Below are 24,323 nucleotides of genomic sequence, written 5' to 3'. Positions count from 1 at the left end.
AATTTATACCGGTTAAGAAGACTCAACCAAATAAATCCAATGAAACCAGTCAGTCGTTACATTTCTGACAATACAAACGAAGGTAGAATAAAAAATGCTTCGAGATGTTACAACAATGAATCACCTATCTCAAACTCACATATTACAATGTGGAAGTCGAACACTCGAACTCTTTACAGATACACAAGCGTACACAGTACACTACCCCGTTATCTTCTTCGCGTCTAAAACAACTATGTATACTCTCTCGAATGTGCGTTGAGGATTTATTCGGATATGCATTGGTGCGATCTGAACCAATCGTTTGACAATAACTTAACAATTCGTCTCTCAAGCCTATCGGAACCAGAACCAGGCCTTAGAATGCCCGAGTCACCCCAGACGGAACATGAGCTGCTGTTTTTACCAGAATCTCCTAAACACCAACCACCAGGCACAACTTCACCGTGTTTGCGTCCCAGAAGTTCATGATCGATGCGATCAAGGACAGGGTCATCGGACCTGAATCCACTTGCAAAGGCTGCTCCGGTTTCAACCATTTCTGTGAACTCTTTATGATCAAGCCGGTGGTATCTTTCTTTAACAGTCTCGTTAGAAGCTACATAAAGTAAGTTGTTGTTGATGATGGTCTTCTTGAAGAGATTTGAGTTGCAGAGAATAGTTGGGAAGTAGTTGGAGAGGGAATCAGGTGTGTTAGACAAGTACATGAGTAGAGTCCGAGGGAAGTTGTCAGTGCCCAAGACACAGTGCTCTATAAAATTACGGCTTAAGATGGAGAAAGATGGACCTGCCAAAAAGAGATAAAATTGCATTTAGTATTATCCTCAAAGACATATGACATTATCTCAGACCCTTCTTTTAACCTATGTTAGTTCATTTCACTAGTTATAAGTTCCCGAGAACATACTAAAGAAGTTCCCTAAGCAACAACGTTTTACATGTCATCCAAAATTTGATTCGCATCCACAAGTTCCACTGATCACATTTGGAGGGGGAACTGTGGCTAACAATCAACAAACTTGTCGCAAGGAGAACCGTTCCAAGTGATTCCTAGACTTTGGCTTCCCTTTATTCACTACCTGCTTGAGCAGCTAACAAGACTAGTGATAAGCAACACGTTCTGTAGCCTATTTTCTTCCAAACAAGTTTATAGCAATAGAGAGGTTTCACCTACACATATCAACTATTTTTAGCATCTTCTATCACGTACCTATGCAGAATTATGAAAACGAATTACTTCCTACATAACAGCATGATTAGGGAAAAAGTATCCAGAACATCATGTTGGTCATATTGATTGCATAACAAACACAATATGCTAAGAAAAAAAAAGATGATAGCTCCACAGAGAAGTGCAAAAAACAGAAATTAGAGAATAGACGACATGTAAAACAGCTTGGTAAAAGATGAAAGTACCTGAGAATAACTTGAAAGCCTTAGGCAACTCCCGTTTCTGTGAAGCGAAAAACATATCAGTTTTCTCCACAAGATAGAGCCCTGGATCAACAATAACTGGCTTCAACCTCCTTGACCTACAGGAAACCAATAGAAATTGCTCAAAATCCCAAAACTACATTGAACTTAAGCTCTATGGAATCAAATTAAGCATACAACACAAAAGTGTCTCTAAATGAAACTAAAGAGAATCACAATCTTACTCTTTCCAGCCAATGTAACTAGTGTGGTTCACAAAGTTCAAGTCCTTAGGCAAATGTGACATAATGTGAAGAAGCTCTACACAAAATCAAACTCAGAATCACTATAGTAACACAAACACTGAAAAAAAATCACACAGAACTATAAAAAATGCAAAGGGAAATGAGTTCAAACCATCTTGAGTAAGGAGAGGGTAATCATCAACATTGAGATTAAGAAACCAATCCCAAGCTCCAGACAATCTAAGAAGAATCGAAGCACCATGAAGCGTAGAAGCCATCGGAGACGATCCTCTCTGATACGCGAAATCAGGCTTCCCAATAACATCAACGTTCTTTGCAGCTCGAAAGATCGGTACATCTTGTACAGCAACAGCGAGACCGTCTCGTTCGGATTGAGCAGCTAAGCTATCGAGATGGAGAAGATACCGATTTCGAGGATGGTAAGTAGCGTAGAGAAGACGAAGGATCCGTCGCGAGTCACCGGAAGATCCAGAGATTAGGTAAGCGATTGAAGGAGGAGCTGTATCGGCGGCGATTTTGGATGAGGAAGAAGGAAAGAGTCTCGGGTCGGGTCGTAGATCTTCGCGTCGTCCGGTGTAGGAAGATGAAGAGTGGGAAGAGGAAAAGAGAGAGAGGAGGAAACAGAGAGAGAGAAACGCGGTGGTGAGGATTATGTAGAGAGTGACTCTCGGTTGCTCCGGTCCGTACTGCATTTTTCTCAAGGCGGCGCGTGTAACACAACGATCTGTTGAGAAGAAAGCTAACTCTAGTATGTAATGGTCACAGTACTACTACGCCGCATCGAAGTCTGAAGATAGAATCTTTTATTTTAATATATAGTTTAAATTAAGTAATTATGTAGTTTGCTTAATGGTAACGACTAACGACGATGTTATTGTCGAAGAGAGAGCTTCGTATGATTAGAGATTCTTACTAAATCAGGATACAATTAGATTCTATAACATCATATATACACTGAATAAACTGATTTATTACACATTTTACACGGAACAAACTTTTGTAAATTGGTCCTATTCGAGTTACTGAGCGGCTTATTCGCCATTCTTGGTCATAATTTTCAAATATGAGAAGAGTAGTTGCAGCATATTTTCACTGAACTAAGAAGCATCATAAATTTCTACTGCCTGAAATAGCCAAAATGAAAATTATTTCAAAATTATATCTCTAAAGATATAACTAAAAAGTAAAAAATTAGGATTAGAATATATACACTGAAGCACAAAAAAAAAAATACTTAGGTAGAATAAACACTTTTGTTCACCTTTTTTTTTCAACCAATCAGAATATTCTATACATTATTTCAGTTAAAAAAGAATCAAAATCAAATTAAAAAGCAAAAGAAAAAAACAAATTTGTGTATTTTAAATTAAGAAAAGTTAAATATTATCTTGGTTTAGATTTTACAATTAGAACGAAATTATTTGTCGGTTTGGGTTTACAAATAAGGTGATTAGAGTTTAGATTTTAAAATTAAAACAAAATTATATGTCGGTTTGGATTTACAAATGAAATGGTTAGGGTTTAGATTTTACAATTAAAACAAAATTATATGTCGGTTTGGGTTTACAAATGAAGTGGTTAGCGTTTAGATTTTATAATTAAAACAAAATTATATGTCGGTTTGGGTCTACGAATGAGATGGTTATAGTTTAGGTTTTACAATTAGAACGAAATTATATGTCGATTTGGATTTACAAATGAAATGATTATAGTTTAGATTTTACAATTAGAATGAAATTATATGCCGGTTTGAGTTTATAAATAAGATGATTAGGCTTTAGGTTTTACAATTAGAATGAAAATATACATCGGTTTGGATTTATAAAAAAAGATATTTGAGTTTTTAATTTTATAATAATGTATACATTGTTTCCTTATTTTTTAAAATAGATGAATTAATAGGTAATTAAATATATTGTGACATGTCAGATTCTCATTTGTTAAAATAAAGAGAGGTGAACAAAAGGATTCACTAGCATAAAAAACAATTCATTTTGTTTATAATATTTTGTCATATTCAGTAGAAAAAAAACACAATCATTCATATTCTTTTATTTTTTCAAGAGATTCATATCTTTTCCAATATATTTACTTTTAAAAAATTTCTAATTTAGAATCACAAAATCGCTTAAAAAATGGAAATAACAAATATTTTATTCATTCGTATCTTTTCCAATATATTTACCTTTTTCTAATTTGTATTATCATCCGGTGATTAACATCACATTTCTAGACTCCTCCTCATTTTCAAGTTATTATTAATATGATCAATGATGAATCGAGATAGCCAACAACTCTAATTACTTTTATTTGATCGGTAAATTTTATTTTTGTCAGTGTTTGCAAAATACATGGATACACTAAATATTTTCTATATCTCACCAATATGTGTGGCTTTTAAATAACCTAGAATTGTTAAGAAAATATGATTTCCTTGTAAGCTCTTTTTTCATTGTATTTCCAATTCTAATTCAGATTTTGAAGCATGGACCAGAGTTTGGACAAAAAATTAATGCTAGCTATACTAAAAAAAACATATATAAATTATTTAGGAATGACTCATATTTAAAAATATTATAAATAAGAACTGTATGTGATTTCTCTATTGCGATGCACCAAGTTTGTGCAATTATTTACAAACTATAGTCTAGAAATATAAAGTGTAAGTAAGACCTAAAAGATCGTTATAATCAAATGGATAAAAACTAAAACAAAATTATCAGGTTCTTTGTCTTCTAAATTATCTAAAACGAGTTCAAAAAGCATAGATAACCATTAATTGTAATGTTTGTATTTTGTAATGATCAACTAACGTAGAAAGCAATAAATGCCTAAAATTTTAAAGCATAAATTAGTAGTGGATTTATGGTGAAAAGATGATGTAAAAAGATGAAGCATTTCATGATGTGCATTACATTTGTTGCTAAATGTTAATTACAAATGCAACAAATGTTAGTTACAAATCTCTGATGTTGTATAAGAAAATGGTAACGATTCATTTATAAAGTTTTTTTTTTAATCAAAAATTTTCCATTAATTACTCTGCAAAATAAGAATTGGTGAGTTTTCTATTAATTAAAGAAAAATGATCAAAGCGAATCAATTTTATTTTAGAAATAAATCATAGGTTTTTCAAAAATTTGTTTGACTTAATAATATTTTGTGAGGGTTTATTCAAATCATATATTTTAACCAACTATAAAAAACATTTATTACAGATTTTGAATATGGAAAACAAATTAGAATATTTTTTATTTGATTATCCAGAATATTTGAACTTGACAAAAATTTAAGGTAAAAATCTCATTAAAAAAACTTATAATACCTTACTTTATACTAATAAATGGCTTAATAGTACCGATTTACTTGTCATATACCTTAATTTATATGACTCATATTTTTAAAAATATTATTTTTACCAAAAAATAAGAACTGTCTCTGATTTCATATTGTGATACACCAAGTTTGTGCAATTATTTACAAATTATAGTCTAGAAATAAGAGGTGTAAGACGTAAAAACTCGTTACAAACAAACAGAGAAAAACCAAAAAAAAATTATCAGTTAGCATAATTGTAAATTGTCTTCTAAATTATCTAAAAAACTTCGAAGAATGTTGATAACCATTAATTTTTTCATAAAATTTTTAAGAACCAGGTAATGTTTGTAATGATTCACTATCATGGTAAGCAATGAATGCCTAAAATTTTAAAACATAAATTAGTAGTAGATTTATGGTGAAATATATGGATGAAAAAAATAAAGCATTACATCTACTAAATGTTAGTTACAAATTTCCATTGTTGTATAAAAAATTGGTAACATTCATTTATAAGGTTTTTTTAATCGAAAATTTTCCATTATTAATTACTCTCTGTAATAAGAATCCGGTGAGTTTTTAATATTAATTAAAAGAGTACAATCAAATTAAGCAAATCAATTATTTTTTAGAAATAAATCATAAGTCTTTCAAAATTTTGTTTGACTTAGAATATCTTGTGAGGGTTTATTAAAATCAGATTTGTTTACCAAAAACATTTTTTACAGATGTCAAATATGAAAAATAATTTGGAATATATTATATTTGATTATTAGGCATGGGCATAAAAACCGTACCCGAATACCCAACCCGGAACCCGACCCGAAAAACTGGGTTCGGGTTTGCTTATAAAACCTAATTGGGTTCTATTTTCTAATACTCGTGGGTTCGGGTTAGGGTCGGATAATACCCGGTACCCGTTTGGGTACCCAACAAACCCGAACATATAAACATATTTATAATATTTATCATTAATATACTGCAATTACCCTAAAGTTATGATTATAATTTTGAATATTTCATTTAGTTTTATACCTAAATATCAAAAATAATCAAAATATCTAAAATATATTGTCACATAAGTCAAACTTTAACTAAATTTATTTAAATTTAATTAATTTTAATTATATTTTTTCGGGTACCCGGTAGTTCAGGTACTAATTGGGTTCTGAAAATTGTAACCCAAACCGACCCGAACCCGATACTATCCGAACCGAACCGAACCCAAACATAGTAAAATACCCGAATGGGTTTTATTTTCCATTACCTATTAACCCGAACCCGAACAGGTAATATCCGAACCCAAACGGATAACCCGAATGCCCAGCCCTATTGATTATCCAGAATATTAAAACTTGACAATATTTTAAGGTAGAAATCTCATAAAAACTGAAAGAAAAAAAAACTTATCCCTTAACTTAAATTAATAAATGGCTTTTAATAGTACCGATACATTGTGTGTACCATTTCACCACCTTTATTTAATTTATATAAGTTTTTAAGCAAAGTAATTTAACTTTACTTTTGCTTACAAAATAACAACAACATCCCGAATCTACCCCGCAACTTGCGGTGGCAATTTTTCATAAAGTCAAAAAAGTATTCGACACGTGTTCTTCAACCATTCGCCCAACACTTACGTTCTCGTAATCTTATTGGTTCATATGCATCACCTTCTCTTAGTCCACTCAGTTATATCATCACCCTCCAACTTTACCCATAATCACGTCAATGCCATCACACTAAAACAAAAGTATTCTCAATTTGATTATAATTTGGAAAACTAATTAAAAAAGAGTATAAGATCAAAAAGGCGTCTATCATAAGTACGGTCGATCTTCTCCTAGATATTATAAAGGTCCACTGAAAGTAAATGACAAAACTGGTAATTACGTTAATACCATTCAATCACGCCGTTGATCTTGGTGACTATATTAAATTCCAGTGGACCGCGTCGCACTTGATTTATTAGGCTTTTCAATATACGTTATAGGAAAAAAGTGATTTAAAAAAGGAGAAAGAGGAACAAACCATTTTTCGTGTCATCATCCCCTTCCCCACTTCCAACCAATATTATTATTTATTCATTTAATTATTTTATTTTTTTCCTCAGAATACCCTAAACGCCGTTGTGTGAGAGAGAGAGAGAGAGAGAGAAAGAGAGATTATAAACTCCTCTGGTTCTTTTCATCAATAATTTTTTTCTCTCTCTTCAAAAACCAAAAAACAAAAAACACTTCTGAAACTATGGAAATGGAATCGTTCATGGATGACCTTTTGAACTTCACTGTACCGGAAGAGGACGACGAAGAAGAGACGCAACAGCCGAGGAATATAACTCGCCGGAAAACAGGAATACGGCAAACGGATTCTCTCGGTCTTTTGAACCACGGCGACCATGTATGTCTTACCTCCTCCCCAAACGCCTGTACATGTTTTCGTAGATGGTCCGGTACGTACTAGACTCGGTCGAGTTGACCCGTCGGTTCACGGCGGTATTGTTTGTTGACTCAGCCGGGTCAATAGTTTGGGGAATCGGGAAAACGCGTTTATTAAAACATAAACGTTCACGTTTTTTGCCGGTTCGTGTTTGTTTAAAAAGACGAAACTACCCTTTGATTTTTTAAAACTTTACTTTTCCGTTCGGTGATATGTTAGTTGGAGGGTGTGTATTCGGGAGTTACGTTTTCGTGAGCTTTCGAATTTTTCTTTTTTATTTGTCAATTTTTATATGGATACGAAACGACATTAATACCCCTTTCTTTATTCTTCACCCACCCATTATCTCTTTTTCGGGAAACGAGGACTCGAGACTCAGTCGAGTTCGCTCAGTCTTAACTTAAAATTTGAATTATTTTGTTTCGCAGGGTGTGGTTGAGGAAGAGGATTTGGAATGGATATCAAACAAAGATGCTTTTCCGGTAATCGAAACATTCGTCGGCATGTTACCACCGGAACATTTCCGTGTAACGTCGCCGGAGAGAGAAGCGATTGAGGGAAAACAGCTGAGTCCGGTTTCAGTACTCGAGACGAGTAGCAATAGCTCAACTACAACAACAACCTCAAACAGCAGCGGTGGAAGCACGGCTTTGGCAACAACCACCTCCATGTTAATGAGCTGCTGCGTTAGTTTTAAAGCGCCGGCTAAAGCGAGAAGCAAGCGTCGCCGCACAGGACGCCGTGATTTGCGAGTTTTGTGGACAGGAAACGAAATACAGAAGAAGAAAACTATGTCGGCGGCGGCGGTGATAATAGGAAGGAAGTGTCAACACTGTGGAGCGGAGAAGACGCCGCAATGGAGGGCGGGACCATTGGGGCCTAAGACTCTGTGTAACGCTTGTGGCGTGAGGTATAAGTCTGGGAGGCTTGTTCCGGAGTATCGTCCGGCTAATAGTCCAACTTTCACGGCGGAGTTACATTCGAATTCTCACCGGAAGATTGTAGAAATGAGGAAGCAGTATCAGTCCGGTGACGGTGATCATCGGAAAGATTGTGGATAATCAAAGTTTGTTAGGATTCTTCTTTTTCTCTTTTTTTTTTGGATTTTCTTTTCGTTAATTTTTTTTATTTGCTTGAAGTATGTTTTAGGGTTTTGCAGTTGGAATTTTAGGCTCTTTATTTTGTGAAATTAGGGGTAATTAATTACTATTTAGGGGATATTATGGTCAAGAAATGGAAGATAACTTTCTCATTTTGCTGTTTATTTTTACTCTGCTGGTGATCTTTAAAAATAGGGAAAACAAATTTTTATAAGTTCTTGTTTGATAATTAATTTCATAAAATTTGATATGACATGTCTATTTAGTTAGGCCAGCTAAGTATAGTTTCTATGATAGAGATATATTGGAAATGTGAATCAGTTTTGGGGTTTTCTTGCATGTCTTATTTGAGTGATTCTTCTTTTGCTTTTTAATTACTGACATTGTCTAAAATGACAAATATGAATAGCAATAGCAAGTATTGTGTCAAAAAGCTGATAGCAACCACAACTATTAAATTTGATATATTTTCTTTTTCTCAAAGTATAAGATCAAGCGAAACATTTGTATTTTACACTTTTTTTTTTTTTTTTGGGACAAATGTATTTTACACTACTGATGAAAAAAAAGAATTAAAAAGTGTCAACAACTTATCAACTAATAACCAAATCTATCAAAGCTTGAGCAATTTTTTTTTTATAAATATATTTTTATTGTTTCATATTGATCAACATATTTTTATCCACTAACACAATTATGCGCACTGACTCATTACAAAAACATAATTTCGTCATGTTGATTATAACCAAAACACAATTATGATGCGCGAACATGGGTTGGTTACTGGTTAGATGTTGCACTACCACTGTATATTACAAAAATTACAATATTGATTCGAGTTTAATAAGAATATCATGATCTCCGGAGACAAAAACTGATGATGGAGGCGTATAGACCAAAATAAGTAGATTAGATGTAACGTTTTCCTAATTTTTATAGTACAATGATTTTATAATGTAGTAAGGGATTAAAAAAAACAAAATTAGAGTAGTAATGTATGATTGAGGAGTCAGTGTGTGTGGGAGTAGTAGTCACATGGAATTTGATATTTAGCTAATATCATTGCACATGCCTTTACTCTTCTTCTTCCCTCATTCCACCAACTCCATTGTCTCCATTGTACGCCATGAATCATATCATCAAATTTCTTGATTATTTAATTAAATATATGTATCTACCATATTTTATTTCATTCTGTATCTAATATTATAGTATGGTAGATTTTGCATTAAATTACAAATCTAATAACTAGAAGTTGATGTGATTGTATCACACAGTTATTGTTTTTATGTTGACCAAAACAGGAGATCTAAATTTGAATAGAATAATATTATCTTATAACTTATAAGCCATGGCAATGTGTCTATTGGGTTAGGTGTATCAAAAATTGACTTTTGAATTTTATACTACAACATCATCCCAATAAGTAACAATGTACATTTCAGATATCATAACAAAATTAGATCTTATTGAGTTACAAAGCCGGAAAAAAAATATATTAGTAGAAATAAATGATGAAAATAATAAAAAGGAACGAAATAACGGTAATTTCAAAATATAATGATACATGTTTCAATACCGCTAATTTTACTGTTTTGTTATTGGTAACAACCAAAATGGTATGTGTCATATCGACTCTTATAACGGTAAAAATGTTTTTCAATGCCGCTGAATCTTATCATTTTGTAATTGGTAACAATCAAAATGATATATCCCTTATCGGCTTGATAAACAGTTACTAGTCATGTTTATATTCTATTCATTATAATAGAATTTTTGGATTAGGAAAAGAACCGTAGACTTTTTTGAAGTTTGAATCCTAGATTAACATAAAAAGCACAACTCTTTTGACTAACTAAGCATTATATCAAAACACCATTGGCACACATTAAGTTTTGGTGATTAAAGAAGAAAAGAGAAAATCTTACTCATAAACAATTGTCTTTACAGTAATTAATAAGAAACTATTGGGCTGAAGTGGCAGTGCCCTCTCGTCTTGTACGATCTAAGACCACCTTTATCGGAGAGCGATGAATCGTTTCTCACAACAATTAAAACAAATCATTTTATTACACACTTTTTCATTTTAATTTATTTTTTAATATTAATCACAATAAGAAAATGACACGTATTTAATTTCACATAAGTACCGATGCTTGCATTGCTCCACCAAGTAACGCTTCTTACTCTTTTTTCTTCTCTCTTCTTTTAATTATTTGTTTAATAAGAGCATCAACATGAGTAACCACCACTAATCATGTCCTAACAAAACTTGTGTCAAGTCAAGTGGAGTTTAACAAAAAGAAAATGGGCCATTTTGTAGCCTAATTAAGTGCAATCTCAACCTTTGTTAATAGTAAAAGTACATATACGAGAATATCAAACTAAATTGATCCGGAAAATGGTACTCTCTCCGTTTCAAAATATAGGATGTTTATCCTAAGGCACACATATTAAAATAGTTTACTTTCTTTTAAAAAGTATCATATTTATTTAAATTAAAAAAGATTCAACCAATAATAAAGAAGAGTGCATAAATAATAATTACAGATTATTAAATATATATTAAAACTTGCATAGAAAGTTATAAGACATCTTATATTTTGAAACAAATAAAGAGGCCAAAATATTTTATATATTAAAACGGAGAGAGTATTATTTTAGAAAATTTTCTTAAGTATATGAACGCACACGAAAATTAATCATCATGCACACAAATCAAATAATATATCGCTGAATAGCTAATTTGGCATGCATTGGTGCATAGTACTTATTTCGTTATGTTAAAATATCATTAATATATATATATAAAGTTAGCTTTTCTCACTTCTGGTGCAGCCACCTCAGCTGCCATGTCAGCCACATCTTCTTTAAATTTATGGGCTTTACAGATTTTAATAAGCCATTTAAACAATCATATAAATGACAAACTGATCAACTAAATTTCATCTAAAATCTGTAGGCCCAACACTATTTCATTCAAATTCTCTAGACCCATCACTATTTTTAAATCTTATAAATTCAAATTTTTATTTTAAAATAAATTTAAACTATTCATTTAGTGCATATTTTTTTGTTAATTATAATTAATCGAAAGTTTAAATAAAAAATAATTATGTAAAATAAATTAAATATTAAAATAAGAAAATAATACTATAATTTTTCATTAGTTGTAATAATATAGTTAAAGATTTCTATTAAACTGATCATAATTTAAAATTTCAAATATCAAAACAAGGCAACCCAAGCAACACTTTCAAACAATCAAGGAAACACAACTAGAAATCAGTTAAAATAATTATTTGGCAGCACTTCACAAATCGATCACCAAAGACAAAGACGCAAAGAGATAAACACATATTTAATAAACTAAAAAGATTCAGATATATGAATGTCACAATCAGATAACCGTAACACAAAATTGTATGAAAAAGACAACCGAAGAAACAAAAAAGGGGGATTTTCAAAAATACCCCTTTTTCTATGTCAGTTTTCAAAAATACCCTTTGATGGTGTCTATTTTCAAAAATACCATTTTTAATATATAAAATGACAAAACTATAAACCCTAAACCCCAAATATTAAACCCTATCCATTTAAAATTATACCTTAAATGTAAATTGGGAACCCAAACCTAAAAAAACAAATTCTAAATATTAATTTAACATAAGGTAATTGTGTAAAAGAGGGCAAAAATGAAAATGTTAAAAAAAGGGAGCATTTTTGAAAAAGGGTATGCCAAAAAGGGCATTTCTAACAAATTTTCACAAAAAAAACAACCCGGACTTTATAAAATTACAGCAAGATAAACAAGAAAATTAATTTTTCCCAAAACACAACTCACATCGAATCAATAAAATCACTCACAGGACAAATGGGAAAAAAATTACAACAAATAACACAAAACAACCGCCTTACATATTTTAATAAGCCCTTTAAACAATCATTCAAATGACAAACTGATCAACTAAATTTCATCTAAAATCTATAGGCCCGACACTATTTCATTCAAATTCTCTAGACCCATCACTATTTTTAAGTCCTATAAATTCAAATTTTTATTTTAAAATAAATTTAAACTATTCATTTAGTGCATATTTTTTTGTTAATTATAATTAATCGAAAGTTTAAATAAAAAATAATTATGTAAAATAAATTAAATATTAAAATAAGAAAATAATACTATAATTTTTCATTAGTTGTAATAATATAGTTAAAGATTTCTATTAAACTGATCATAATTTAAAATTTCAAATATCAAAACAAGGCAACCCAAGCAACACTTTCAAACAATCAAGGAAACACAACTAGAAATCAGTTAAAATAATTATTTGGCAGCACTTCACAAATCGATCACCAAAGACAAAGACGCAAAGAGATAAACACATATTTAATAAACTAAAAAGATTCAGATATATGAATGTCACAATCAGATAACCGTAACACAAAATTGTATGAAAAAGACAACCGAAGAAACAAAAACACAACCCGGACTTTATAAAATTACAGCAAGATAAACAAGAAAATTAATTTTCCCCAAAACACAACTCACATCGAATCAAAAAAATCACTCACAGAACAAACGGGAAAAAAATTACAACAAATAACAAAAAACAACTGCCTTACAGATTTTAATAAGCCCTTTAAACAATCATACAAATGACAAACTGATCAACTAAATTTCATCTAAAATCTGTAGGCCCAATACTATTTCATTCAAATTCTCTAGACCCATCACTATTTTTAAATCCTATGAATTCAATTTTTTTTTAGTTTAAAATAAATTTAAAATATTCTATTAGTGCATATTTTTGTTAATTATAATTAATCGAAAGTTTAAATAAAAATGATTATGTAAAATAAATTAAATATTAAAGTATGAAAACAATACTATAATTTTTCATTAGTTGTAATAATATAGTTAAAGATTTCTATTAAACTGATCATAATTTAAAATTTCAAATATGAAAACAAGGCAACCTAAGCAACACTTTCAAACAATCAAGGAAACACAACTAGAAATCAGTTAAAATAATTATTTGACAGCACTTCACAAATCCATCACCAAAGACAAAGACACAAAGAGATGAACACACATTTAATAAACTAAAAAGATTCAGATATATGAATATCACAATCAGATAACCGTAACACAAAATTATATGAATAAGACAACCGAAGAAACAAAAAAACAACCCGGACTTTATAAAATTACAGCAAGATAAACAAGAAAATTATTTTTCCCCAAAACACAACTCACATCGAATAAAAAAAAATCACTCAGAGGACAAACGGGAAAAAAATTACAACAAATAACACAAAACAACTTAGTTAGGAAACCTAAAGAATCCAACATATTTTCATATAAACAAATTTGCAACCCAATTGACATTCACCTTTAACAAAATCAACAAGGGATAACCAAATAACCCCAATAGATGCAAAGCAAGCAAAGAATCAACCAAATATGCAAACCCCAAAAAAAAAATCAAAGGAAAGCGATTACGATAGGAATGACTGAAAAAAAACGATTACGAGCATCAAAGACATAAGCTCAATCCTCAAACAGACCTCTAGATAGGAAAATTGCTCTTCTCTTATCCGTTCACGAGGACATCGGATTTTGAAAAAGAACAAATCAATTTCAACTCAATAACATACAAATAATGGTCAAATTAACCCACAAATTATAAGCTTTACAGAGAAATTGGGTCTGAATGAAACAAACAAAAATAGCCTAGAAAAAATTAACAATAAAATCCACAATAAATAATTTATTTATTTTTCTTAATAAATTTCACAATATTTTTCACTCCAAACACTAAAACATTGACAAAAAAAATTACTCCAACAGTTTACCAAATACATAAATATTAAATAACAATCCAACCACAAAATGGAAAATAATAATAAATTAATGACAACTAACAGCTACAACAAAACAACAACTTCAACTAAACAATGGTAACTCCTAATAATAACTTTTTTTAAAAGCATTATAAACACACAAGATGATCTCAATTTTTCCTTTAAAAACAGCAAACTAAATTATACTTACTCCAAAACATATTTTTATTAAAATATCCAACAAAACAACATAAGCAACCAAAATTAAATACAAAAACAAACGTAAAGATGAATTTACAAAAACCAAAAAAATTATACACAACAAAACTCGGAATACACCTTCATCTAACTACCGCGCGTAGCGCGGGTCGATTGCTAGTCTCATAATAAAACTGACAAAACAGGAAAAAATACGTTCAAAATTTGATAGAAAAATCAAGATTGGCCTAAAATCTTTGTTTGTATATAAACAAAACAACAAAAATAAAGCTTATAACCAAGAAAAATCTTTGGTCCAATAGACCTCATCATTACTAAAATAAAATCCATCTTCTCTAACGGACCAAGAACATTTCTTGGTAGATCCACATCTATTGCTGTCTCTAGAAACTTTAAACGCCTCGAACCTTTTCCTCACCGAATCCCACTTCATTGTACATGTGTAAACTGCCATCAACGACCAAAAATCGATCTTAGCCGTCCATTCGAAGTCGTCTCCTTCTTGAAGCGCACGACCACCAAGTTCTCCTTGTGGCGAAGTGCACCAAATCACTAGAGGGAGAGACGAGTTGTCTCTGAAGTTGTTGATCACACGCACGTCGTACTCTTCTCCCAGTGACATAGTTTGTGGTTGAAGTATCGATGTCAAGATGATCGTTAAGGAGATAACTATAAGCATAAGCAGAAGAAGAATTATTTTTGGAGTTTTCATGTTTTTATTTTTTCTTGTTAATAATGCAAAGTGTAGTTTTTATTTTCTTGTGTTTGATGAAATTTATGTGTGTGCATATATTATGATAAAACTTGAATATTTTTTCTTAAATCTGAAATCTCACAATAATTACATAATCTTTAATTAATTAAGAAAAAATGAAAAAGGAAACATATAATTATTTTTGCTGGATAATATGTAGGAAACGATTTAAATTAACATATGGCAGAACCACATGATATGAAAAATCTTATATATATAATAAAATCTACAAAAGTAGCACCATAAAGGAAACAAATTTCAAAAATCAATTGGATTATGTGAATATATGGAACACAATATGATATCTATATATACATTTTTTAAGTACATTTTGGGTTATACCCTTTTATTTGTAGTTATTTAAAAATTTATTTACAAAGTTAATCCCTAAACTTTAAAAAAATAGCATTACTTCAGATTTTGTTCCTAAATATTTTACATATCATTCCAACTAAAAAAATACAGCATAATCAATATGGAAACAAAAATTATGATATATTTAAACAAAAATTACTTTCTATTGTGTATGAAATATATTCCATCTCTGAATCCTTTGCAAACAAAAAAACAACAATATGATCCCTATTTTTTTTTCCAAAACCTGTGAGCTTTGATTCTTAATATAAGAAAAACTTCGATTTACATTTATTTAAATATTTATTACGAATATGTAAAATTAAAAAAATTTAAAATATCTATATATATAAAGTTAACTTTGCTCACTTCTCCTTCCTCCACATCAGCTTCCACCTAATCATTGTTTTGCATAAAAAATATTATTTTCAATATTCATTCATTTCATATTTACTATTTATAATTAATAATAGTAAAAAATAAATAAAAAATGAATTAACTAAAATTAATTAAAATTAAAATAGTTTAAATAATAATATAATATTTTAGTAAATAATAAAATTAATAATTATCTAAAAATGAATTAAGTAAAATAAATGAAAATTTTAAAATATTAAAAATAATACTATAAATTTGTTTTAGTAATAATGTTATTATTAAAATTATAACCAAAAATGATTATATTCCAAAATTTAGAATGGGTTAATGAGTTTTAGAATGTAAGTAAGAATTTAATGCATGGTGGAGTAAAAAAACAAGTTATGTAATTGTATTTATAAATAATCTAAACATGTGCAGGAGGTAAGTCCATTTGCAGAAGGCACCATCACACCCGGGATCGAGTCCTGGTTCCTACAAATGTAGGAATTTGGCTAATGGGCCGGCCAGTTGTGGCCCAATGGTTGACAAAAAAAAAATCTAAACATGTAAATAAAATTGAAGTGAAACATTAGTTTCTAAGAAACATATACCATAAAGATTTATTATTAAATTTTACTTATAAGATAGAAAATATTAATTACTTAACTTAACTTAAATTAAAAGTTTTGATCTAAAACAAAGACATTGTAAGAGGCACACTTTTTTTGGAAAACATATGAAAAAGAATTTTGAAAAGATAATCTATCTAAAAAAACAAAATCAATGGTCAGGAAATATAGAAAAAATGATATGTAAGGCGTTACAAAAAGTGGCATGTGATTTGTGTAGCATATCTCATAACGTATATTATCAACTAGAGCTACAATTTTATAACATGATACAAAACATATATAACAAATATAACATATATATATATATATATATATATATATATATATATATATATATATATTATCAAATGCTTTTAACCCAAAACATTGGCAAAAACAACATATTTAAAGTACACTATGTTTTTTTTAGAAGACGAAGCTGGGGTTGCATCACAAAATTAACATCTACAAATAACATATGAGATTGTAGAAAAATATGTAACTTGGATTAGTGAATAGATATTCATTATGGGGTTTAAACATTTCATCATTTAAGCATTCTTGACTTAGTCGGAAATTCTATTATGGCATATGATGCATTTGGAGAACCTCATTGTAGCGACATAACACTAAAATTGTTCCTGAAACTTTGTATATTCGTATTTAATGTAGGATATCGATATGTTGAAATTGTCTCTATAATTAGGTCAATGATCGACATTGACGTTAGAACTTTTAAAATTATGTTTTCATGAGATATGAATATGGAATGAATTCTTTTAAAGATAAAAGGTCACAAGATTGTCGACAATATTATTGCGACAGTAGACAATATATGTTATATATAGATTAGTAAAATAAGTACGGCACTTATATATATTTATCTTTTAATCTTCAAATTATATTCATATTTAATGATTCTTACTGATATAAATTTTAACTAAAATCCCACGTAAAATCGCAAATAAATATAACAAAGAAATATTATCTTCAAAAATATAGGGGGATTTTTAAAAGTACCCCTTTTTCTATGTCACTTTTCAAAAATACCATTTCATGATGTCTATTTTCAAAAATACCCCTTTTCAATATATAAAATGACAAAATTATAAATCCTAAACCCCAAATATTAAACCCTATCCCTTAAAAACTATACCCTAAATGTAAATTGGGAACCCAAACCTAAAAAAAAATTCTAAAAATTAATTTAACATGGTGTAATTGTGTAAAAAAGGGCAAAAATGAAAATGTATAAAATAATGGACATTTTGAAAATGGATATGCCAAAAAGGGTATTTCTAACAAATTGTCAAAAATATATATGTTGTATATCACTGAGTCAAGTAAGTTTAGTATTTATATAAATTTATACTCAAAAGTTGGAAAGATTATATTTGAGCTTAACAATTTCTATTGATAAGAAATATTTAAAATTAAAATCCTGTGCGTGCGCGGGTACAAATTCTAGTTATATAATATAGTCATTAGTAGATGAGTTATAAAGAGAACATGTTGGATTAATAAAATATTATTAAATTTATGCTAACACGGGTTAAATCCTTATTTTATTATTTGTCAACACTATTAATATCATAATATTTGACATATAAAATTTAAGTTGATTTAACTAAGATTGTGTAAAATAATTAAATCATTAGGAAATATATGACTTAATCATAGCGTATAAATGACTTTTGATGCATTTAGACCCCTTATTTTTTTGTTATAATAATTAAAAATCAAAATAGAATCTCAAACACCAAATAAAAAAACTAAATATAACAAACAAATGATCATGAAATATATTGCGGGTTAAAAAATTAATATAAATATTTAGCCGTATAAACGGTCGGAAAATTTAGTTATTCTTCTATTTGCAAAATGTCCAATATTTAACAAACAAATACAATATAAAATATAAATAATAATAAAAATTATATATATGCGGTATATCGCAGATCAAAAATCTAGTTGTTTTAGAAAAGAAATGAAAACTAAAGCATTTGGGTTACGGTTCAATTTTGGTCCAACCGGATCTAATCAGTTAACAAAAGTTGTAGTTTTGAAACATATATGGTGAAACAAGCTAATGGTCTCCCCCTCTCCAAAATTAAAACTGTTTTCTACAGTTTCTTTTTTATTGCATGCGATCATCAACTAGCCATGCTTCAATTATTCTCTTTCATTACTTATGCATAGCATTTATCAATCTTCTTCTATATAGTTTTGTCGCTAAGACTCTCTGCCCATGGACTCAACACATCATCATTACAATTCAAAGCCTCAAGAATATCGTTTGGAGGGTGGTAATTAAAATATTTAATTCTTCACTAAAAGAAATGGACGTAAAAAAGGGTTTCGCATGACCCGACTAACCTCCAAACCCATTTCCCACGATATTACTTGGATATAGAGTACATGTTTATTCATTGGTTGTGTCGTGTTTAGTCTTCTGCTCAACTTGTGTTTTTCGTTTGTACGTTTCTTGTCATCGCTTCTTCTATTTCTAACGCTTTGGTTGGTGTCCACAAAAACAAAATATCTCACTATTTTCATCATTTTAATTCATAGGAAGACTTGCCAAGTCAAGCTCCTTACATAGGATGACTTATATGTATATAAAGAGAAGTGTGTATGCAAGACATGTCTATCACATAGCAATTTAACAGATAGATCGTCTTTGTTTCCCAAAAAAAAATATCATGATACGAAGCCAATCATATTGCTTCCTTGGTATTATTACTATCTATTTCTTCTTTTGTCTTCTTTTGTTACCAAACATCTTTGCTTCTCCCACACGGTACTTGTGCCGCCCCAACCAGAGGGATGCTCTTTTGGAGTTACAGAAGGAATTCCATGTACCAACAACTTCATGGAACAAGAGCGTTGACTGCTGTTCTTGGGAGGGTGTCAAGTGTGATACCATCGTGGGAGAGGTGATATTTCTAGAACTCCGTTACTGTAATGCCAACACCTCTTTGAAATTTAACGGTGGTCTTTTTAAACTCCAACATCTTCGTCACCTAGATCTTTCACTTTGCCATCTCCAAGGGGAGATTCCTTCTTCCTTTGGAAATCTTTCTCATCTCACACATCTTGATCTTTTTGGTAATGAATTAGTAGGTGAAGTTCCAACTTCAATCGGTAGCCTAAGCCAACTAAGGTACGTGAGTCTTTCGGGTAATAAGTTGAGAGGTGATATTCCTAGGTCATTTGCCAACTTAACAAAGCTTTCTAATTTCTATCTCTCTAGAAATCAATTCACTGGTGGGGAGATAGTATTAGCCAATTTAACCAGCTTGTCCCATATAGACCTCTCATCCAATCACTTCAAATCATCTATTTCTACTGACCTAAGTGGACTCCGCAACTTAGAGCAATTTTGGGCGCATGACAACTTATTTTTCGGACCTTTTCCCTCGTTCTTGCTCATGATTCCTTCGTTAGTCGATATTGATTTAAGCCAAAACCAATTCGAAGGACCTATTGAATTTGGGAATACCTCTTCATCATCTAAGCTTAAAGTGTTAAATGTTGGCGACAACAATTTTGATGGGCTAATCCCAGAATCTATATCAAAATTAGTCAATGTCATTCATTTATATCTTAAGCATAACAATTTAGGAGGACTAGTCCTTAGTTCTATACTGAACTTACGCAATCTAGAACGTTTAGATCTTAGCCATAACAATTTCAGAGGACGAATCCCTAGATCTATATCTAAGTTGGTCAATCTCCAATTTTTAGATCTTAGCTATAACAATTTTGGAAGACGAGTGCCTAGATCTTTATCTAAGTTAGTCAACCTCAGTGAGCTTGATCTTTCCTACAATAAGTTAGAAGACCAAGTACCTTGCTGTTTATGGAGATCACCTAAGATGTATTCTGTAAAGCTTTCCCATAACTCTTTCAGTAGCTTCGGAAACTCAGTGGAAGTTATCAATGGAAAATCATTAAGTTGGTTGGATCTAAGTTCAAATTCACTCCAAGGACCAGTTCCACAATGGATCTGCGAGTTTACATTTTTAAATAACTTAGATTTGTCCAACAACAATTTCTCTGGTTTCATTCCTCAATGTTTGGAGAGTTTCAGTGTTCTTGAAAAACTAAATCTGAGAAACAACATTTTAAGTGGGTTTCTACCAGATGTGTTTATCAAAGGCTCTTCGTTACGATCAATCGATGTCAGCCACAACAATTTGGCGGGAAAACTTCCAAGATCTTTGATCAATTGTGAGTGGATGGATTTTCTTAATGTGAAAGAAAACAAGATCAAGGATACATTTCCGTTGTGGTTGGGTTCTCTCCAATGTCTAAATGTTCTTCTGCTCCGATCAAATGCATTCTATGGTCCGGTCTATAATCCCTCTGCCTACTCAGGGTTTCCGGGGCTGCGGATCATTGACATATCTAATAACAACTTCGTTGGATCATTACCACAGGGCTATTTTGCCAATTGGACTACAATGTCATTTGTGTGGCATGGTTACACCAGCCCAGAGATGAACTATGTGGGTACTTATTCTCCTGTGTTTGATTCGATGGATTTGGTGTACAAAGGAGTAGACACAGATTTCGCTCGCATCTTTCTTGGCTTCAAAGCTATTGATTTTTCTGGAAATCGATTCTCTGGACATATACCAGAATCCATTGGTCTGTTTAGAGAACTGCGCCTTCTTAACTTGTCAGGCAACGCATTCACGGGCCACATTCCATCATCCTTGGCAAATATCACAAGTCTCGAGACGTTAGACCTATCTCGAAATAACTTGTCAGGTGAAATTCCTCGAGGTCTTGGAAAACTCTCGTTTCTGTCCAACATCAACTTCTCCTACAATCATCTTGAAGGATTAGTGCCTCAGAGCACACAGTTTGGTACTCAAAACTGTTCTTCATTCATGGGGAATCCTGGACTCTATGCCATTGAGGAAATTTGTAGAGAAAGCCATCATGTTCCCGTTCCTACCCCAGAGCAAACCGAGGAATCTTTGTCCATACCGGAAGAGCCAATGCTGAATTGGATAGCAGCCGCGATATCATTTGGACCTGGTGTGTTTTGTGGATTAGTGATTGGACATATCTTCACTTCATACAAACACGAGTGGTTCATAGCTCACTAAGCCCATTTCTCTCGCGGTTTCGTCAAGTTTGTACTTCGGTAACTATCCTATCCTTGTTAATTATTCATTTCATGGTTTTCTTATAAACATTTGTCAAAGTCATAAGCTGTAATGTTCTCATACATTTGTGTAATATATGGTCCATGTCAGTTCCCATGTATCTCTGTTATAAATATTTAACAAAGTGTCTTGGAATACATGTTTATTACTCATTATATCTCACAGCCATCCATTTATTTCTAATTAAGAGTCTAGGAAATCTTTATTTTAGTTGATTCAATGCATAAACATACATCATGTGATTCACATTCACGGTGATCCGATTTGATTACAGAGCTTGAAGACATAGTTCTCTCATGTATAGTGAGAGCTTAGAAGAATAGGAGATCAAAATTTTGAGGATCACGCCACTTGTAATAGTAGTTGTAGTAGTAGTGCAAAAGGTTATTTGGGTTTTTAATAGCTTAACAAAAAAATATGTTTGGGCTTAGTAGGCCCAATTACCAAAAATTACTAAGCGGTTACCATGAGTGGGCGTAGTGGTAAGTAACGGGTGGGCAGTTACTAAATTTAATTAATAATCATTTTTCGAGGGCTAATCATAATTTATCCCTTCTGAAAACGATCGGTGCGATACTCTGTTCTGTATTCACCGGCGACGATGGCTTTGAACAATCGGCGAAGAAAGCCGAGATATCTCGCTTTAGGTTTAGCAGATGAACCAATCACAGTTCCAGAAACCGCTTACGCTGAAGTCCGTGAGAAAACCCGCCTAAGCTTGGTTGGTCGAGTTGTTGTTACCCCTAGAAGACAAGATCTCTACTCGTTGATCGATAAGCTCCCTCAAGAGTGGCCCATCGACTCATCCAAATGTCGCGGCCGCCTCATCGGCGGAGGCAAGTTTCAATTCTTGTTTGAGAGGGAGCGTGATTTGGAAATGGTTCTTTGGTCTGGTCCTTATCACTTTAACAGGTCGCTCGTCGTGTTGGACAAGTGGCAGGATAAGCCAGGTCCGCAGTTTCTGAAACAGGTGCCGATGTGGTTGAAGATCCGTGGGATTCCGGTTCAGTATCTAAGCGATGGGACGGTTCGTGAGATTGCTTCGTCTATGGGTGAGGTAATGGAGGTTGAGTTAGATGATACGATGTTTGATTTGCGTACTGTGCGTGCTCGTGTGAACGTTTCTGTGGATACGACTCGTTTGTGTTTTAAGAAAGTGGTTAGGTTTGATTCTGGGGAGGTTAAGATTGTGAGTTTGAGGTATGAGGATATTGCTATGAGTAGAGCTCGGTTTAAGTTTTGTTGTAACTGTGGGGCTTTGAATCATCTCACTAGTTCTTGTTCAGTCCCTTGGGTTGATGTTCCTGACCCTTATGATCGTTCTCTTTCACCACCGCCTCATGAGTCTTCTATCTCTGATGGTTCTGCTGAGAACAATGGTGAAAGTGGTACCAAGGAGCAGCTCGAACTGGCGGATGCGTCTGCTGATGTGGTTCAGGACTTACCTAATGGGGATGGTGAGCAGCAGCAACAACAAGGTGTTGAGGAAGCTCGTGCTACGCAGGTGCAATCTGAAATGGTTGGAACTTCATCTGAGGGGTCCAAAAGGAAGTTTGATGCGACGGAGCAGACTGATGATAATCTGGAAAAGCGGCTTAGAGGAAGCGCTGATGATGCATCAGAGGGTTTGGGGGTTAACCTCAAACCACTTCAAGAAGAATGATCCTGTGAAAGTTAGAACTGTTAGGGAGGGCTCTGGGTTATTATAGATGTTTCCTGACAGTTTTGGTTATCGGAAAGGCATAGTTGTTTCTGAAACCGTAATTATAGAAGGGTACTATGGAGTTTATGCTGGCTATGATGTCTTCAAGTCTTTGTAAGATGTTTTCTAGGTTCTGCAATCGTTTTGGTCCACAGCGGAGAGGAGATTGTGATGTGGGAAATGCTGGGTATAGTGGTTTGGTGTTTGTCGGGTTGTTGGGTTAAGAGTTTCATTTTGAAACATTATGGTCTCGTCTTGCTGTTTATTGTCTTAAGACTTTTGTAAGACTATAATTTTCTGTTAACTCTTTTGCTTGATGTAGTGAACAACTAAGGGGGTGTTATTGGATTGAGGATTTTAATAGATTTTAATTAACCCAGGACATTAGTGGATTTAAAAGTCTAATGCATTTGTGTGGACTTTATAATGCATATAAGGTGGATTTGAAAGTCATCGATAATGTATTTTTGGTGATTGTTATGGATTTTTTAAAAAGTTATTGTTAGAAAAAAATATATATATATATCCATAAACTGTGTTATACACCAAAATTATATTAAATTAATAACACCCAGACTTTTACACATGTCATAGAAAACTTGAATTAAATTGTATTTGTTTTCAATCCAAATTTTTGGTGTAATTAAAGAACCCAGATGTCATGAACCCAGAAAAAAAAAATTAAAGAATACAAAAAAACACAGATCTGATGAATAAGTGTGATTATATACAAAGGGTTTGAGGAGGAAGAAACAGAGAT

General features: G+C 31.9%; 5 protein-coding genes across 6 annotated transcripts; 3 read left to right on the top strand and 2 right to left on the bottom strand.

Annotated features, from left to right (window-relative positions):
- Positions 1–2: 2 nt before the first annotated feature.
- LOC104746942 (beta-glucuronosyltransferase GlcAT14A) lies at positions 3–2,618 on the bottom strand. Its single transcript, XM_087489253.1, has 4 exons — positions 1,831–2,618; positions 1,659–1,734; positions 1,417–1,532; positions 3–787 (listed from the first exon to the last, which is right to left on the bottom strand). The coding sequence occupies exons 1-4, from the start codon at positions 2,369–2,371 to the stop codon at positions 267–269; spliced, it is 1,254 nt and encodes a 417-aa protein (XP_087345379.1). The 5' UTR covers positions 2,372–2,618; the 3' UTR covers positions 3–266.
- Positions 2,619–7,013: 4,395 nt separating this feature from the next.
- Positions 7,014–8,688, top strand: LOC104746940 (GATA transcription factor 1). Its single transcript, XM_010468489.3, has 2 exons — positions 7,014–7,397; positions 7,865–8,688. Exons 1-2 carry the CDS (start codon positions 7,245–7,247, stop codon positions 8,495–8,497), a joined length of 786 nt encoding a protein of 261 aa, XP_010466791.1. The 5' UTR covers positions 7,014–7,244; the 3' UTR covers positions 8,498–8,688.
- Positions 8,689–14,580: 5,892 nt separating this feature from the next.
- Positions 14,581–15,371, bottom strand: LOC104746939 (S-protein homolog 5-like). Its single transcript, XM_010468488.2, has one exon. The coding sequence runs from the start codon at positions 15,312–15,314 to the stop codon at positions 14,874–14,876; it is 441 nt and encodes a 146-aa protein (XP_010466790.1). The 5' UTR covers positions 15,315–15,371; the 3' UTR covers positions 14,581–14,873.
- A 3,955-nt stretch (positions 15,372–19,326) lies between these two features.
- On the top strand, positions 19,327–22,016 carry LOC104746937 (receptor-like protein 37). Of its 2 annotated transcripts, none has more exons than XM_010468486.3 (2): positions 19,327–19,844; positions 19,935–22,016. In XM_010468486.3, the coding sequence occupies exons 1-2, from the start codon at positions 19,384–19,386 to the stop codon at positions 21,799–21,801; spliced, it is 2,328 nt and encodes a 775-aa protein (XP_010466788.1). In that variant the 5' UTR covers positions 19,327–19,383; the 3' UTR covers positions 21,802–22,016. The 2 variants fall into 2 exon arrangements, with proteins under 2 accessions (XP_010466788.1, XP_087345377.1); XM_087489251.1 differs by having other exon boundaries at positions 19,335–21,457; positions 21,609–21,697.
- Positions 20,498–23,945, top strand: LOC104746938 (uncharacterized). The gene has a single exon (XM_087489252.1). It carries the CDS (start codon positions 22,463–22,465, stop codon positions 23,522–23,524), a length of 1,062 nt encoding a protein of 353 aa, XP_087345378.1. The 5' UTR covers positions 20,498–22,462; the 3' UTR covers positions 23,525–23,945.
- Positions 23,946–24,323: the final 378 nt, after the last annotated feature.

Source organism: Camelina sativa, chromosome 15, assembly GCF_030686135.1.
Source record: "Camelina sativa cultivar CO46 ecotype springtype chromosome 15, ASM3068613v1".
NCBI classification, from domain to species: Eukaryota; Viridiplantae; Streptophyta; class Magnoliopsida; order Brassicales; family Brassicaceae; genus Camelina; species Camelina sativa.
The sequence above is the reverse complement of the archived record's forward strand: the minus strand, read 5'-3'. Positions and strand labels throughout refer to the sequence as shown.

Excerpts from the sequence above, each read along its gene's own strand:
- LOC104746942 (XM_087489253.1), bottom strand. The coding sequence starts at position 2,371 with ATGCAGTACGGACCGGAGCAACCGAGAGTCACTCTCTACATAATCCTC. Across the intron at positions 1,735-1,830 it reads CCCTCTCCTTACTCAAGATG|AGCTTCTTCACATTATGTCA; the intron begins GTTTGAACTCAT and ends GATTTTGTGTAG. Across the intron at positions 1,533-1,658 it reads AGTTACATTGGCTGGAAAGA|GTCAAGGAGGTTGAAGCCAG; the intron begins GTAAGATTGTGA and ends GGTTTCCTGTAG.
- LOC104746937 (XM_010468486.3), top strand. The coding sequence starts at position 19,384 with ATGATACGAAGCCAATCATATTGCTTCCTTGGTATTATTACTATCTAT. Across the intron at positions 19,845-19,934 it reads GGTAGCCTAAGCCAACTAAG|AAATCAATTCACTGGTGGGG; the intron begins GTACGTGAGTCT and ends CTATCTCTCTAG.
- LOC104746938 (XM_087489252.1), top strand. The coding sequence starts at position 22,463 with ATGGCTTTGAACAATCGGCGAAGAAAGCCGAGATATCTCGCTTTAGGT.
- LOC104746940 (XM_010468489.3), top strand. The coding sequence starts at position 7,245 with ATGGAAATGGAATCGTTCATGGATGACCTTTTGAACTTCACTGTACCG. Across the intron at positions 7,398-7,864 it reads TTTTGAACCACGGCGACCAT|GGTGTGGTTGAGGAAGAGGA; the intron begins GTATGTCTTACC and ends TTTGTTTCGCAG.
- LOC104746939 (XM_010468488.2), bottom strand. The coding sequence starts at position 15,314 with ATGAAAACTCCAAAAATAATTCTTCTTCTGCTTATGCTTATAGTTATC.